At 31.9% G+C, this 18,160-nt stretch overlaps 1 protein-coding gene across 1 annotated transcript; it reads right to left on the bottom strand.

Annotated features, from left to right (window-relative positions):
* Positions 1-9,121: 9,121 nt before the first annotated feature.
* LOC114305522 (putative protein disulfide-isomerase A6) lies at positions 9,122-17,390 on the bottom strand. Its single transcript, XM_028250614.2, has 11 exons — positions 17,042-17,390; positions 16,186-16,270; positions 13,412-13,509; positions 13,149-13,204; positions 11,619-11,736; positions 11,376-11,403; positions 11,181-11,272; positions 10,744-10,900; positions 10,508-10,632; positions 10,247-10,346; positions 9,122-9,462 (listed from the first exon to the last, which is right to left on the bottom strand). Exons 1-11 carry the CDS (start codon positions 17,197-17,199, stop codon positions 9,397-9,399), a joined length of 1,083 nt encoding a protein of 360 aa, XP_028106415.2. The 5' UTR covers positions 17,200-17,390; the 3' UTR covers positions 9,122-9,396.
* Positions 17,391-18,160: the final 770 nt, after the last annotated feature.

Genomic DNA, 18,160 nt, shown 5'->3' with positions numbered 1-18,160 from the left:
ATCACCGGTGACGATCTTGATGGTATTCTCTGCCTTAAAAAGTTTCTTAGCCATCATTTCGAGATGAAAGACCTTGGTCCTCTCAGCTATTTCTTGGGTCTTGAAATCTTCCATGATTCCACGGGGTCTTTTCTCTCTCAGGCTAAGTATACCTCTGATCTTCTCACCCGTGCTGGTCTTACGGATTGCAAGACTGCCTCCACTCCGCTGGAACCTCAGAGTCGTCTTACACCTCTTGATGGCACTCTTCTCTCTGATGCTACCCTATATCGTCAGCTGGTTGGCAGTCTTGTCTATCTCACTGTTACTCGTCCTGATATTGCCTATGCCGTTCATATTGTCAGCCAGTTTATGTCAGCTCCTCGTACCTCTCATTATGCTGCATTAGTTCGTATCCTTCGTTATCTCAAAGGTACCTTGTTTCATGGACTTCATTATTCCGCCCGCTCCTCTCTCCAGCTTCGTGCTTTTTCCGATGCTGATTGGGCTGGGGATCCTACTGACCGGCGCTCTACTACCGGGTTCTGCTTTTTCTTGGGTGATTCTCTTATTTCTTGGCGCAGCAAGAAACAATCTCTTACTGCTCGCTCCAGTACCGAGGCCGAATATCGTGCTCTTGCTGATACTACTCAGGAGCTTCTCTGGCTTCGTTGGCTTCTTGCTGACATGGGTGTTTCCCCCACTGGCGCTACTGCCCTTTTTTGTGACAATCACAGTGCTCTTCAAATTGCTCACAATGATGTTTTTCATGATCGCACCAAGCACATTGAGATTGACTGTCATTTTATTCGTCAACACGTCACTCGTGGTACTGTTCATCTCCATCCCATCTCCTCTGCTGATCAACCTGCTGATCTCTTCACCAAAGCTCATTCTCCTGGCCGCTTCGTTGAACTTGTCTCCAAACTCAAGTTGGTTGATGTTTGTCCTCCTTGAGTTTGCGGGGGGCTGTTAACATATACTATAATATGTATATAAATATGTATATAATATAATATGTATATAATATAGTATGATTAGTATATAATATGTATATAATATAATATGTAATCATGTATATTACTTGTCGCTGCTTTCGGCCGCCCGAAAGCAGCCCGCCCTTCTTTCGGCCCTCTTTTCTTTATTTTATTAGAGTAATTCATAATGATGTCTTGTAATTACGCTCCTATAAAATGGAGCTTCTCATTTGGTTTCAATATAGAGTTTCAACAACAGAGTGATTACTCTCTCAACTCTCTCTCAACTTATTTTACAATAGAAAATATTATATTTCACGACTTTAACCAATAAATATCAAATAAAAGATTGCATAAATTTATTCCAATACCACCACATAATTTTTCCCACATCAAGGGCCCAGGGATCCATTGTAGTTCATAGGCCAGGATCGTCTTGCGTTGGGATCCTCTAGAGTGATTTGGTGAAGTGATCCTCTAGAGTGATCCTTCACAGCCCGACACCTGTCCCACTAATGAAGCCAATGGCTGAGATCAATCCCAAAAAAAAAATTCTTTGTTTTACAGTTTGAACGCAAGAGGAGAGAGAGAGAGAGAGAGAGAGAGAGAGAGGAAGAAAGGGAGAAGGGGCTGAGAAAGAACTTGAAGAACAGCTTGAGATTCAGCCTCGTGAGCAATTTTGAAAAAAAAAAAAAAAATCAGGTTTCAAAACATCATCAAAGATACATTCTTCTTTCTTTATTTTGATTGCAAATCTGAACCGATCAATTTCTTGAATCTGAACAGCAATGCTCTGAGAAAAACTCATTGATTGCTGATGATTATAGCTTTTAGAAGATAGCCCATGATTTGAAGGCATCAATTTGTATTCTACAACTGTCTTTGCTGTTGAAGAATGAAATAAGCATTTCCATTGATTAGAAATAGAGAAACAGAGATCAGAAGAAGTAGAAGAAAATTCAAATCTGAAATCTGATTTTTTTTTTTTTTCCTTTTTCAAAAGTTTTCTGAGATACCCATCTCAGATTTCATTGAAAATTTAAGATTTGAGGTAGAGATTAGAGAAGAAGCAAAGAGAGAGAGGAGTCGTGAAGATGTTGAGTGACTCTATTTTGTATTTATTTTTCTCACTCACTGCTAGTAGCAGTTGGGTATTTGAAGTTTGAAGAATCAAAGTGTACCATAGAAACAAAACAAAGCATGGTCCTTCAAATCTGTGAGGAAGAAAGGAAAAAAAAAACGCTGGGTCAGGAAGAGAAAAAAAAAAACAGAGCCTGGTCTTTGTTGTTGTTGTTTTTGGTTTTGGATTTGAATTTTTTTTTTTTAAAAAAAAAATATCAAACGACGTCATTTTTTATCTCTTAATATCAACCATTGGATCTCACTGTAAAGAGATCACTCTAGAAAAAAAACTCTAGAGGATCCTCACGCGGATGGCCTTATATGTTATTTTGCAATTTTGCAACAAAACCCCATTTATTATGTTTTGTTCTGTCAGGACTTCATGGGTTTTAGCAGAAAGGCATGATTGGACATTCAACAAATTTAATGCTCACCCACAAATTTAATGCTCACCCACATTTAAAAACTCAAAACGTAAAATATAATTCAATTTTTTTTTTAAATTCAAAATTTCTTTTTAAAACTTAAAATTGAATAAATTTTTTTTTTTCAAAACTTAACTCACAATTCCACACTCAAATCAAATCATAATTGTAAAACTAAACAAAATAATTTTTATCTATTGTACTTTCTATGCTCAGTTTCGTTACGTTACTTCAAATTTCTGAGCTCGAAATTGGCTCGAATCCAAAACGACGTCGTTTTAGATTTTTTTTTATTTCGTTTTTTTGAGGATGAAGAAGAAAAGAGAAGAGGGAGGAGCAGCTAGTGAACACATTCATCAACACATCATCATCATCATCAACAACATCTTCATCAACATCATCATGAACACATCATCAAACAAATTTTTTTGAAAATCAACAAAAAAAAAAGAAAATTAGATCTGATCTGTTCATCATCATCTTCTTAATGGACAGAGACCACAAGTTTAATTCAACATAAATTTGAAAATCAATTTGAAAGTACAAAACAGATTTGTTCCCTCTTCTCTTTTCAATTAATTTTTTTATTATTTTAATTGAAAAATTTGTTCATCTCACATAAATTTGTTTGATTTGAAAGTACAAATCAAATCTGTTCCTCATCATCTTCAGATCTAAATCCACTAGAAAAAAAAATAAAAAATAATAATAATAATCAACAACAACATCTTCATCAATACATCATCATCGGCGATAGCCACCGGCGATCACTGCCATCACCGTCGATCTTCCTTCTCTTCCTCCTATGTAATCACCGTCTTCCTCTCTTTCTCCTTCTCTTCCACTCTTCCTCTTTCTCTCTGTTTGTTTGGGTTTTGGTTCAACCTTTGAGAGAGAAACAAGAAGTGGAAGGGAAACAAAGAAAGAGAAAGAAAAAAAAAAAACTCAAAATCAAAACGACGTCGTTTTCGAAAATCGAGCTATTCGGGGCAAAATGTTTTGAGTTACAAAACATTTTCCTTCTATGCTTTATCTTTAGACTTACTTCTTACATTTATTTATGAAAGGAATTTATAAAAAGAACATAAATTAGTTAAAAGTATAATTTTAATTTTAAAAAATCAATTAATCAGAAGTGTAGTGCTTTTTTATTTATAGAAAAATATGAGACTTGATATATTGTATATTCAACAGTAAGTTATCTAAGAAAGTGTATTAGAGTACAAAATAGATTCAAAAATGATAAAGAAAACCTTCAGTAGGAAGGAAAAAAAAAAAAAATCTCTATCAGAGAGAATAAAACCTTCATGAAAGGAAGAAGTCTGTACACATTAGAAAGAAATTACTATAAAAAATTTTAAAAAAACAAACACAAACAAACAAATAAAACAAAACAAAACAATCGCCATCAAAGTAAACAATACCAATTACATTTACAATCCATTCATTGTCACAATCGATAGCTATGGTATCTTAATCTTTGTCCATATGTTACAAAATATGGTGATTTATACTAATAGTCCCTATAATTTAGGATCTGTGTCATTTTGATCCCTGACTTTTTAATTATGACATATTTCACTCTGAATTTTGAATTTTTTCTAAATAAAGATAATTAAAGATATCATTAGACTTTTGAAAGGTAAAATCGTCAATTTGATAAAATATAAACTAATTTGACAAAAATAAATGTCAAACAAATATTTTTTAATTTTTAAAAATTATTTCTACCTACTAAAAATAAAATTATGTAAAATTGATAAATCTTTTAGACATTTATTTATTTTTTTACCAAATTAATTTTTATTATGTGTTTAGATGATGATCATGTAAAATTAATTTTTAAAAATTAATCATGTAATTTTTTTTAATTTTACATAATTTTATCATTGGTGGATAAAAATAATTTTTAAAAAATTGAAAATATTTTTTTGACATTTATTTTTGTCAAATTAGTTTATATTTTATTAAATTGACGATTTTACCCTTGAAATTAAACAATAGTATCTTTAATTGTTCTTATTTGAAACAAGATTCAAAAATCAAGATCAAATGTGTTACAATTAAAAAGTCAAGGATCAAAGTGATACGAGTTCCAAACTATAGGAACTGTTAGTATAATTTGCCCTACAAAATAAAACAATCTAGTTGATCGCCTAACATATATAAATGTATTTAACAATATCGGATCTAATTCATGAATCAAATCTAAGCCTAAATTTGAAAACTTCCTTGATGACAATCAGATGATAGGGACAAGAGCAACCATAGTAGCTTGTATGGTGATAATATATATATATATATATATATAGGAAAAAGGTTGGGACCCCTCTTTGGAGAATCCCTACCACCCTCAATACATTGTGATTGACTAATTTTTTTATTTTTTATTTTTTTTCCTATATCTGACTGACATGTGTCTATAGGAATTGTAGGGATAAAAAAAAAAGAGTCTATATCATTTCTAATATATATATAAGAGAAGAAATGGAAGGAAAAAGGTTAGAAACACCAACCTCTCTCCCTATAGGCCTCGTTTGTTTTCAGAGGTAGAATGGAGGGAATTCATAGTGAGAGGATTAATAGTGAGGGGATTGATAGTGAGGGAATTAAGTAAAATTGTGTTTGTTTTGATGATAGTTGTTAGTGTAAGAATTGTTAAATTATTTTTATATAAAATAATAAAACAAATAAAAAAATATAAAAAATTAAACATTAATATTTATAAAAAAATTCCCAATATATAACAAATAAAAAAAATAAAAAAATTTCTAATCCCCTCACTATTTTTCTAATACTATCTCTCCAACCTTCTATCTCAATACCCTCCCCAACCTCCATCTATATCACATCCACCATCCTAATTTCCTCCCCAACTCTACAAACAAATACAATATTAAATAACACCTCCACCATCTTAATCCCCTCCCATCTACTTAACCAAAAATAAACAGGCCCATAGAGTAGAGAAGGGGAAAATGAAATCAAAAGTGTAGTGTAAAATAGTAACATATTTTAACATGACATATATTACATTATTGGAAATGAGTATTTTTTTGTTGCACAGTGCAATTTTGACCTTGTTTAATTCTAAAAGTTTGTACCGAAATGTTTTTAATATCTATTTTTTTAATTTTTAATTTTTAATTTATAAGGAATTACACCCAAGAGAATATTGAACACTATACTATACCTAAATAATAAACTGTTGGAGATGTTCTCACCACTGTCCCTATGCAAGGACAAATCCAAAGCATGGCGACTGCATCCTCAAAATTTTAAGAAAAATCCTCATATTATTCTAATAATTAACAACAGAATCGTAAAATTATCACGTTTCATATCCCAAAAATTATAAAGTTTCGCAAAAATTATAATGTTTCACAACCCCATATTAATTAGTTAGACTTACGTATAAGTTCTAATAAGTGGATTTCTTGTTCAATAAGTCTTATGATAATTAAAAATATTTTTCATCAAACACTATTAAAAAACGTTACTAATTGTTAATTTTAGCTACAATTTAAAAATTGTCACAAAAATGTCACTAATTATAAGTTTTAGCGACAGTTTAAAAAATTTGTCACGGGAAAAATGACGCTAATTGTAAGTTTTAACAACAATTTATAAAAATCGTGACAAAAAAGTCATTAATTGTCAATTTTTAGTTGTCAATTTTTAGTGACATGCAAAAAACTGTCACAATTAGTAACGATTTTATTAGAACTTATTTTCAATAAAACTTTATGGGTGTTAAGTCCAACTATTATGACCTATTGATAGTTTACTTATTAAGTATAATGACAACCAAAATAAAATTTAAAAAATTATTGAATTTTATCAAATATTAGCCTCCCTGTTCTTGTTTATTTTACTCTGGGTTATACCTTTTTGTTTAATACGTGGATTATAGTATGTGTATATATATAATACATATTATGGTATGTTGCTTTTACTATTGTATTTAAAATTAAATTCAAAGATTTTACCTAAAAAGCAGTTTTCACTTTGATTATCTTGAAAAGAACATCTCCCTATCAAATAAAAAAGACATTTTCATTAATAGAATTTATCATAATATTCTTATTAAGAACATCTCTAGTAGCAATTTGCCTTAAACAACTCTCCAACAAAATATCGCTATTTGAAAGGACACAAATCTTTTTTCAAATTATAGCATGATTGTTTTTAGAATAATGCTTGGGACCCCCTTTTGGGGGTCACCCCCTCACCCCCCCCTTTGCCACGTGGCAGGTGGTGATTGGAGGAGCAGGAAAAAAAAGAAAAACAAAAACAAAATGTAACCAATGAGAGAGAGAGGGAGTCAAAGGGGGTGGGAGGAAAAGGGGAGATGAATCATTGTTGTTGTTTTTATCTCTCATTTATATATATATTTTTTTATATCACAATAATTACTATTTTTAATAAGCTAATGCAACTAATAGAATATACTCAACTATATGATCATATTTGTACTCAATTATGTCGGTGAACAATGTTTAAATTAAGAGTATTATTATTATTATTATTTTGTAATAGTAGAAAGTGCTATTGCATTTCAAAATTTTCAGTTAAAAGTCATATACTTTGTCCCCAAAAATCATGGTCCTGGATCAATCCTATGTAGATGCTAAAAGTATAAGCATTTTTTTTTTAGAGTTGGGCTTCCCTCTAGTTCGTAATTGGATATATTAGATATTGAAACGAGAACTGATTTAATCACATAATTATCGTTATTCAATAAACGTAATTTTTTACAGACTGATAATACTCAACGAGTTCTACACATTGTACGATTCAGATTATTGAAATGAAACTCGTGGTGGGCTCCTACGGGCCCAAATATATCCACCAGTCCGATCACGGACTGAAGAGAAGCGAACCCCCTTTTTTTTTAAGGTGGAAAAAGTGTAGGAGTTTATATGATCCATTTGTAGTTATACTTTTAAAAAGCAAAAAAACAGCACTTTCAATCCTATTTTCCTCCTTGTCTGCTACTGCTAGGCATATGTAAATTTGATCAGAGACACTAAAGGTGTTACATATTCCTCACAAGTGACAATACACAAATCTATATTCATGAAATTATGTTATGCTTAAACTACTGCGCAACTTTTATTTGGAGAAGTCTCAAATCAGTGCTAGAGTGAATTTTTATTTTTTTATTTTCATGTTAGAGTTTGCGTTGAAAAATTCTCGTGCAATCATGTTATTTAGACTATTCCACTTATATGTAATTTGTCCCTTCCATTTTGAGGCTGAATCAAGAAAATTATTGCTTGCTTTCCAATTATCAAAAGACAATTTTGAAAAATCAGATTGGGCCGCCAATCCAACTAGCATTGGTCTTGGTTCCAGTCCCAACAACTCGCAGAAATTTGGACTGAAAATCAGCATATTTTGATAAAATCGTTCAAATAACGACTGAATCAGTAACCAATTCAAACTAGTCCATTTGAGAGAAACGAGAACCTATTGAATCTGTTTAGTACAACTTATTGTAAGTTAAAATTTGATAATCAGAAAGTAGAAACTAAAAATACTTCCCCCTCACCTTACATAAATAAGGCCTCGTTTGGCAACCGAACTTTTTAGCTAAAAAGTCAAAAAGTTACTAAATTAGCCGAAAGCCAACAACTCATACCAAAAAGTCAAATATTCTCTTTTCTCTCTACTTTTTGCACATCTTTTCATAAAAAGCCAAAAAGTCATTCCAAACATACTAGTTTTTTTAACTCATATTTTAACCAAATAACTAAAAAATTACTAAATTAACCTGTTCCCAAATGGGACCTAAATTGCATAGATTTTCCGAGTGAATTTACGGTAATTCAAATTCATAAAATAAAACAATAATATTAGAGAAATACCATCAAATCATATAACATTAGAGACATATCACTGTGTCATATATTATGTTATCTTCAAACCGCCCATGTCAATGGAGCCCACATGTGGACGCCGCTCATTTAATGTGGCATATGCATACAATTTCCAAAATTCTCAATTGTTTTTTGTGAACCTATCAATGATTATGTATTCTACCCCCCAAATAATAAAATAAAATAAAATTTATGTATTATCATCCTGATACTTAATTTTTATTTTTGTAATTAGGCTTATTTTGATAAATTTTGTTTATTTTTTGAAGTTTGTACATGTAGATTAAAAAGAAAAGAAAAAAAAAAGAATAAAAAAGAAGCTCAATTCAATAAATATAACTAATAACTGTATGATGTTGGGTAATTATTCAACGATGTCCATTTATCGATCTAAAAGAACATAACACACTACAGAGTCGTTTTACATTTGCCCGAGAAACGAAAGTATCAGCAAGAAGATGTCCTACTATTTCCATGTCAATTCCAATCACAAAAAGCAAGCATCCAACACAAAACTCACAAAATAAAAACAACTATGATACAGACCACTAAAATAAGACCACTAAAAGCAGCTTTAATGACGTGGCATGCCTAAAAAAAAATAAAATAGAAAGAAAAGAGGAAAAAGACAAAACACAAAGAAGAAAAGGACAATTTAATGCTCTTTTAGTGCTCTTCTTTTAGTGCTCTAAATCATTTTTCAAATAAAAAAGAAGTAATGCAGATTCACCAGAAATAAATAAATGACACGTGTTAATTATTCAAAAATGATTATTCTAATAAACAAAATAAATGCATCACTACCCATCAACTAATGCTTTGATCTTAATGTTCACTCCCTCTCTTCTACTAATTTAGTTGAAATTGTGATAACAAAAATGTGCTAAGAGTGAAGACGTGCACTAAAAGCATTGCAAAAAATAGTGCATTTCCTGACCTGAAGAAGGAAATTAGGAGATTGAACCCAGGAGGAAGCAGTATAACTCCCAAGAATAAAATCTGTCCCAGTGTTCAAGCAAAAGCCAATAGGATATTCTTCTTCAAAGCGAATTCATCAGCCTTCGTCATACTGATATCCTGCACCAATACAACACAAATAATGAAAGATGGTAAAAGATCAGTCCCCAAAGATTGAAGTCATAACCAGCATCACAAACGTTCTGTTGGCATCTAACAAGCATCCCTTCACAGACCAACCACAAAAAAATAATAAGAATAATAAAATAAAATAACTACACCTAGTTCAGTCCCTATGTTAATCATATAACAGCACATTTCTATGAGCATTGTGACCTATTTATGATGTTTTGTCATATCAAAACTACACTCACCTTAGATTTTAGCTCATTATATTTGATAAAAGGAAATATATTAAAAAAACTTTAGGATCATTTAGATTTCTAAATTTACGGTTTTGAAATTAAAGTGTACTATATTTCGGAACGTGCATTCCAAATTGTAATTTGCTAGGTTATCGGCGTTTTCTGGCAACACTGTTCAGTCCCCATTAGATGATGGTTTAGGATGAGTAAATTAGGTACAGACCTAACCTTCGGCATAATTTGCACAAAGTGGCTGCCGTCAAGTTTGAACCCAAAACCTCAACGTTGATAGGCTGGGTTTTAACAACCAGAGCCCCCAACATACTTCATTAATTTTTTAAAAAGGTACTCAACAGCCTTATAATCATGGGGGATTGTACTTGTGTAGAGGCTGCCCAAAAAAAAAATTTAAATGAAAGCTTGTGTGCTTAATGATAGTTTTGTGCAGTTGTTTGAAGGAATTAATTAGATAAAGGAAGAGCATTGTGCTGGTGGATGCAGACTAAACAACCACATTGTAAGGGGCAACCAAAGTTTACTTTGCTCAGCATGCGTTCCAGCCTTTTGATTTCATTCTTGGCATAATCACCTCCTTTTTCCATACAGCTCTTGGCAGCTTTCAAGTAGATGTTTCCGTATCTGAAAAGAAAAGCAACAGATAAATAAGAGATAAATAAGAAATAAATAAAATAGATAAAATAAAATAAATCCTAGTACCAATTCCAAGTGTTTTATATCCTACAAATATAAGGTTCATGTTCTTTATGCAAAACATAAAACCCGTAAGCAATTACAACTACCTTGCAGCAGACCCCTCAAGCTTCTTAATTTCCTCTTCCATTCGGCCGTAGACTGCTTTCTTCTCATCATTGCCAGCACTAACAAACTCCTTCACCAAAGTATCCAATGTCTCAACTATACCAGCCTGAATAAAGCAACATCAGAAAATCAAGGTTGAAAGAAAAAAAAAAAACAAAAAAAAAAAACACCAAAGAAACTGTACTGTGATCAGATTGTGAATAACTGTGCCACTAACCTTGGCAGTAAGTTTCCCTTTTGCATCACGATTGGTGCCACACTTCTTGTTGATGAAAGCTACAAAGTCATCTAAATCTTGGCCACCTTCATAATCTTCACCAGCTTTGTTGTTCTTTGGAAAAAATTTCAATGTAGGATAGCCACTCACATCATACCTGAGAAGGCACTAAAGTTGCATCAGGGAAGGGTTTCCACTTGAAAATAGAATGAAGTTACAACAAACTGAAATAATCGTTGGAAAACGGAAAAAAATTCCACAACAAGATACTGCATGCATGAAAGAATAATTGATTTCAGTTAGTGAGGATGTTGAACTTCAGCATAAAATAATTTCCAACATGCCTCTGAATTTGAGGAGAAGTTGAACTAGTAATGCAAAACCCAAGTTTACGAGGACAAAAATAAAACTATAGTAATTCTCAAATCTGAACTCACTTGTTTGCAAGATCCTTGTGTGTGTCAGCATCAAGATTAGCAATTACAACATTTTCCTCAAGCTTAAATACTGTGGCAACCTTTTCATAAGTCTGCATAACAGAGAGAAGTACAAAATGAGGTATCTGCTGTTGTTTATATGCACAATACAAACCAAAAATAAAAAATAAATCGAAGAACTAAAAAGCTACTTACAGGAGCAAGGTTTTTGCAATGACCACACCTATAAAAGATAACAGCATGGTCAGGGATGCAAAGCATATATAATTGAATTTCAAATTCCATTCAATTCGTCATCCCTAGCACATGAGGTTGGCTAAGAGGAAAACACTTTGCTCAGTAAAACACACTAAATGGAGCTAAATATGAAACACCCCCTGTCATGTAATATCTGACCACATGAACAGTATGTGAAGAAAACCGAACATGTACTCTTACCAGGGGGCATAAAACTCGACCAAAACATCCTTCGTTTTGTCCAGGACAATCTCATCAAAATTATCAAATGTTAGAATCACTACACTTGATGGGATTTCAGCTATCTTCACATTAGTCCCTGAAAATAGAGCAACATACAATGTCAACAAATATCTCAACTGGAAATCATCTACAGACGCTTTATATAGAATGGCACACAATCTCAACATATGAATCCTATTGCCTGGTCACATCACTAATGATTTTGTTTCCCTTCGCAATACTTGCAATACCAATCACCACAAAACACAAAATAAATAAATAAAAACATGTGAATACCTTAAATCGGGTTCCACTTTAGTTAAGAGTTAAAAATAAAAATAAAGACTTAATTAAAGTGCAATTAATAAAACACAATTGTTTCTCTTACAAGCTAAAATATTAGACATAAACCTCTTTAAGATCTTTGAAACGCATACCAGCTGTCTATAGCGTACACCATATCAACACGAATGTCCCAAAAATTCAGAATTATCACCGTGTAAAGAACACTGGTAAGTCCAAATGCAATAAAGCCAATTTTAACTCTACCATTGCCAAAAAGCTTAGAATAATACACTCCACAAGCACAATGATAGGTATAAGGACAGGTCAATTTAAATCAAGACAGAGCCTCTTAATGAACACTGTTATAGATGGCTCTGACATACTACTTTCTAACAAGTGATGAAGAAGAAAGAAAAAAAAGAAGTGCCAATTGAAGCAGTTGGACTTGGAGATCCATAAGATAAGGACCTATCAGTTGCTGAATAAAAAATTTACTTGAAGTTAATCGATCAGAAAAACACCAGCAAAAAAACTTGGCAGTTAAGTGTTTATCAGAGGGAACAGGATGGCATCAAAGGAACATCTTTGAGATGTGTATGATTGCATACGAGGGGTTTTTGTTATCAATAGAGGCTCATAGTGCACAGTTTATGAGGTAAGACCTCTTCATTTTATACACAGAAAAATTGTATTCTAAAATCAACCAATATTATATTATCTTGCAAATACATTTCAAATCATTTAGGGCACTTCCAATGCAGCTTCTAAAAGGGCTGCCAAAGCCAAACTTTGGCAAAACAACCCAAAATTGCATCTCTACAACGGGCTGCCAAAAGACCTCCAAATGTTGGCAATGGCAACCTTTGTCTCTATCTCTCATGGTGCGCCCACAAATGCCATTCGTATTTGGTTTTTTGTGAAGGAAAAAGAAGAAATGGAATTTGCACTATTGGAGCAAGATTAACTTTTTTGGCACTGTAGCATTGCCAAATTTTGGTATTGGCAATTCATCATTGTATATGCTCTCAGAGTCTTCTCGAGTATGCCCTTAAATTCTAATAAATATATCACATATCAAGTATGTTGGCATGAAAAAAGTCTGTACATACCAAACCAAAAATACACACACACACACACATATATATATATGTGTGTGTGTGTGTGTGCCAGAAAATTTATGGATTCCCGTAGGAAGGAAGTAGATTCACTAGGTAAGATTATTACCTCCTTCAATATTCACAAACGCCACAAGGGCTTCTGGGGTATGTGCACCTTCATACCTAACAAATAATGAACCTAGTTAAAAGGAGCTTAGACAAAAATATAGAAAAGTTTTAAGATGGGGCATATTTCAAAGAGTGTGTGCATGTCTCAAATCCTCAGATGTTTCCATAATCTAAATAATAAAAAATAAATTAGAGAAGTTGATGATGATGGTGAAGGAAAAGATATGAGAACGAAAAATAATCAAAATGACACACACTTACTCCTTAGGCTTCAAGGATCCTTTGGGAAACCAATGGATTGTGGGGTACCCAGAAACATCATATTTGGTACAAAGGCTCTTATGCTCATCACAGTCCACCTACAACAAACCATCCAATAAACTACAAAGAACATACGAACTAATTTTCATTAATAAAAAAAACAAAAAATTTACTTTTTACTAAGGTGCTCTATCAATTTTTTTATGGGGGAAGCGTATAGGTGAACTTATTGCCCAATAGGTCCTATGATAATTAATGACATTTTTTATCAAACACTATTAAAAAACGTCACTAATTGTTAATTTTTAGCGACAGTTTGAAAATTTTGTCGAAAAAAGTCACTAATTATAACTGTTAGCAAAAGTTTAAAAAAAATCGTCAAAAAAAAACGTTACTAATTTTCAACTTTTAGTGACAATTTGAAAATTTCGTCATAGAAAAACGTTACTAATTGTAAATTTTAGCGACAAGTTATAAAAATTGTGACAAAAAAAAGTCACTAATTGTCAATTTTTAGCGACATAAAAAAAATTGTCACTGATTTATTTTTAGTGACAATTTTGTTTGGACTAATTTTTAATAGGATTTGATGAAAATTAAGTCTAACTGTTAAGACTTATTAATAGTTTACCCTTTTTTAATTATTTATTTATTTACTTATTGGGAGTGGGCAAGTAATTTTAAAAGTTAATTTGAGGTCAATGGCTAAAAGCTAAGAAACATAGACACTTCTAGAAAGGTAGTGCGTCCATGTCATGTCTTTGTCGGACACTGACACTCATTGGATACTACTTCTCAACACATATCCGTCACTCATCAAAACGTGTCATATTTTTTTAAAGTTTTTTTCAATCTAGACATTCTTCAGACACTTGGAAAACACATGTGTCTACTGCTTAAACACATATGTCCACTGCTTTAACACACATGTCCACCGATTAGACACATATGAAACTATTATTATAAGTTTAAACTAAATAACTTAGGATACAAGAATAAAAGAAGAAACAATTAAAATCTAAGAAATAAGTGTTATATTACATTTTTTTTATTATTTTCGAATCATATATTCATATATATGATATATAATAAATATATAAAATTATATATTTTGTTTGTGTCCCCCACGTGTGAAGCCGTGTTGTGTCGTGTCGTGCATTTTTTGAAAATTGACGTGTTCGCATGTCCGTATTGTATCTGTGCCGTGTTGCATGTTCCTATCCGTGCTTCTTAGGCTAAAAGTGCACCAAGGGTTTCATATCTCAAATTGTTAACCACAATTTTTACTATCAAGGTTTTAGTATCAATTATACTTGGCTAGGCAGTAACATCTATCGTGCTACCACCTAGTGCAAGAGATAGGATACTAATCATAATAATTTATTACTATTGTCATTTTGATAAGTACACTTTTCACTCTGAGTATCACTGATAAGTTATGAAAATGAAATGACACCAAAACATCCCATTCTAAATATATTCCCTAAAAAATGTTATTTTTCATTCCAGCTTATCGTGCACATACTACATATAGAAACAAAACTTCATATTTTTTAATTAAGAATTTGTTGGCGGAAAACGTCATACAAGAATTACAAGGGAAATGAATTTAAAAAATATCTCGACAATAAAAGCTCCTTTCAAAATTAGAAGAATTAAAAAGAAAGGTGGAACAAAGGGGTTAAATCAAAGGTCATGTCTCAACTCAAAATTTACAAATTAATATAAAAACAATTATTATTTTATTAGCAATCACATGAAAGCTTGAGAGGACATAAAATTTGGGAAGTGCTCTTTCTCATTCTTCAGCCTTTCAAGCTTGGGCAAGAATCTAGGAGTTGTTTATGCATGGGCACCTAGATATAAAGTCAGTTATTTATAAATTCCATCTACAACATGAAAGCATATATTAAAGAACTTTTACAGTTACCGTTTAATTTTACCCAAATTCCACATAATCAACTTTTTTTAAGCTTATTAAGTTATTTATGCCTCAAGCTATACACAAAAGCTGCACCAAACACTATGGTATAAATCCCCCCCCCCCCCCCCCCCCCCCCCAAAAAAAAAAAAACAAAAACTATAAGCAGTTCCAATAAGCTATTCCAAATAGGGCCATAAACACTACCAACAAATTTGTAGAAGTCAAGAGTGCTGGTGCAATATGCTAGTGATCACATAGGCTAGAAATCATGAGGGATGATGGAAATGAGAGTCATGCTAACAAGTCAAGATATTGATGGCATCATAATATATTAGTTCACTGGAGTTAACCAACTAAAAATCTTTAAATTTTTCAAAAAATAAGATGAAATAAAAAACAATTATGGATCTTTTATTCATTAATCCAAAAAATTTAGCACAAACATTATAGATTCTTTTACTTAGATGGTTCATCCCAATTATACACAAATTTAAAATGCAAATCATAGGTTGTCCAAATCATAGCTTGACAGAGCAGAATGACGAACAATGATTTATGCAACTGACCCCACCTGATTGGGACACAAGACTTACTTTTGGTTTGGTTTGGTTTCTATAATAATTAGCCTGTGCATTGAACATCATCATATATTTTCATACAATAAGCATTGCAAAAATCAAATCTTTAAACTTGGAAAAATTTGTTCTAAGATCTAAAGATTTTGGTTTCATTTGGTTTCTATAATAATTAGTTCGTGCATTGAACATCATGATATATTTTCATACAACAAGCATTGCAAAAATTAAATCTTCAAACTTGGGAAAATTTGTTCTAAGATCTAAAGACTAACCTTTCCAATCAAAATAGATTTTGCCTTCTTGAAACTTGTACCAAGCTTCTCAAACTCTGGTGCAAGCTTTTTACAGTGCCCACACCTGCCATGGAACACAAATCTGAAATTATAGGTTCCATCATCAGATAACCCAACCAAACAGACATGACATAAAAAATGCATTGCATTATAAATAGCAATAACAACACAATACCATTTACATGCAGTGGAATTCAGCAAAAAGAAAACATCAGATTGAATAGGTTCAATAAAGAAGCCTAATTAACGTCCAATAAAAATGAAAAATTTTATAGTAGAGAAATTGGAAATACAGCTTAGTAAAAAAACCAAGTTGGTCTCCTAACAATATTTTCCCTTTAACATGGACAGTGCCATATACATTAAGGTCAAGACCCCTCAATTATGAGCGAATATAACTTTACCCCCTCTCATCTATGAAACCATATATTTTGACCCTCTAAACTATTAAAAAATATATTACTTTCCCCTGCAGTCCGGTCCAAAAGAGGTATACTTGCACGAATTTCATAGATGAGAGGGTCTTACAATACTATAATTAACCCTATACATTTATGAGATTCACATTCCCCTCAAGATTGTTGTTATTGAAACATAGCCTTAGTTCAGAAGTTCCAATACTACTAAGATCTATCTATATTATGAGAAAAACAGATATATTCAATCAAGCACAATCAACGTCACCACAAAATTCAAACAAATATTCAAAGAGTCCTTCAACTAACGATTGGGTAATAATACTACTACATTGATCAACAAATCAATCTGAATTATAATAAATGTTTACTACAAAGGAGATTAAAAGTGGTGGTGATGATAATTTTGAGTTACATACCAAGGAGCGTAGAACTCGACGAGAGCGTCTCGATCTTGACCGATCTCTTTCTCGAAGTTATCCTCCGTCAATACTACGACATCATCGTCGGCGAAAGCTGATGTGATTAAGAACAAAGCTAGGGTTGCCATGGCCCAATAGATCTGTGAGCTCGACATTTTTGCACAGGTCTCCTTCTTCTTCTTCTTCTTGGGGTTGATTTGGTAATGAGAAATGGCTCTGAGAGTCAGTGACAGTTATGGTGTCCCAACCCAAGGCGATGGCTCGTACATCCGGGGTTTCGTTTCGAGTCCCGCCTTCCCCCTCCTTTTCACTATTTTTGACCACAAATAATTTTGTTTTATTTTTTGTGTAAATTACTCTTTTTATGATATTTTATTTTTTTTTTAAATTAGACAAAAAATATTATAATAATTATTACATAATATAAAAATATCTACATAATAAAACATGACGGTTTTTAAAACTTTAACATATTTTCATCTTATTAAGACATTTAGATGGTTCTAATATGTTTAAATTATAAAATAATGACTAAGATATATTTTTCAAAAAATAACTTACATGTACATTTTTTTACTTTTCCACTTCTTTTTCTTATTTTTTTATTTTCTCACTCATCTTTCTATGATAAAAAATGCTATGGATTCAAATAAATTATCAATTTTTTTACCAAATCTCTCACATTGGTGTATGACCCACACAAATCGTGTGTCACACACCCATGTGAGAAATTTGGTAAAAAAATTGATAGTTTATTTGGAATCCCTAGCATAGTTCTTCCATGATTCTATGATCTCAACTTCCTATCTTTTCTTTTTATTTTTTTATTTTCTCTTATTTTTATTTTTCTCTCTATTTATTTATTTTTTATATTTTCTTCTTTCTGTTCGCTTATTTTTATTTACATTGTACCTTCGGGTACGGACATACACTAGTATATTATTATATTAGAGTTTAAATTTATATAAGAGATGCGAATTATATAAAATAAAATATTTTATGTCACGTGACTGTCAATGTGTCATTTTTTTTATCTAATTTTTAACAAAAATAAATTTTAAGAATAAACTAAAAAAAAATTAAAACATAAGAGTCAAAGTGAAAAAAAAAAAAAAA

The sequence above is a fragment of the Camellia sinensis genome, chromosome 2 (genome assembly GCF_055761805.1).
Source record: "Camellia sinensis isolate YWXY chromosome 2, ASM5576180v1, whole genome shotgun sequence".
Classification (NCBI taxonomy): Eukaryota; Viridiplantae; Streptophyta; class Magnoliopsida; order Ericales; family Theaceae; genus Camellia; species Camellia sinensis.
The sequence above is the reverse complement of the archived record's forward strand: the minus strand, read 5'-3'. Positions and strand labels throughout refer to the sequence as shown.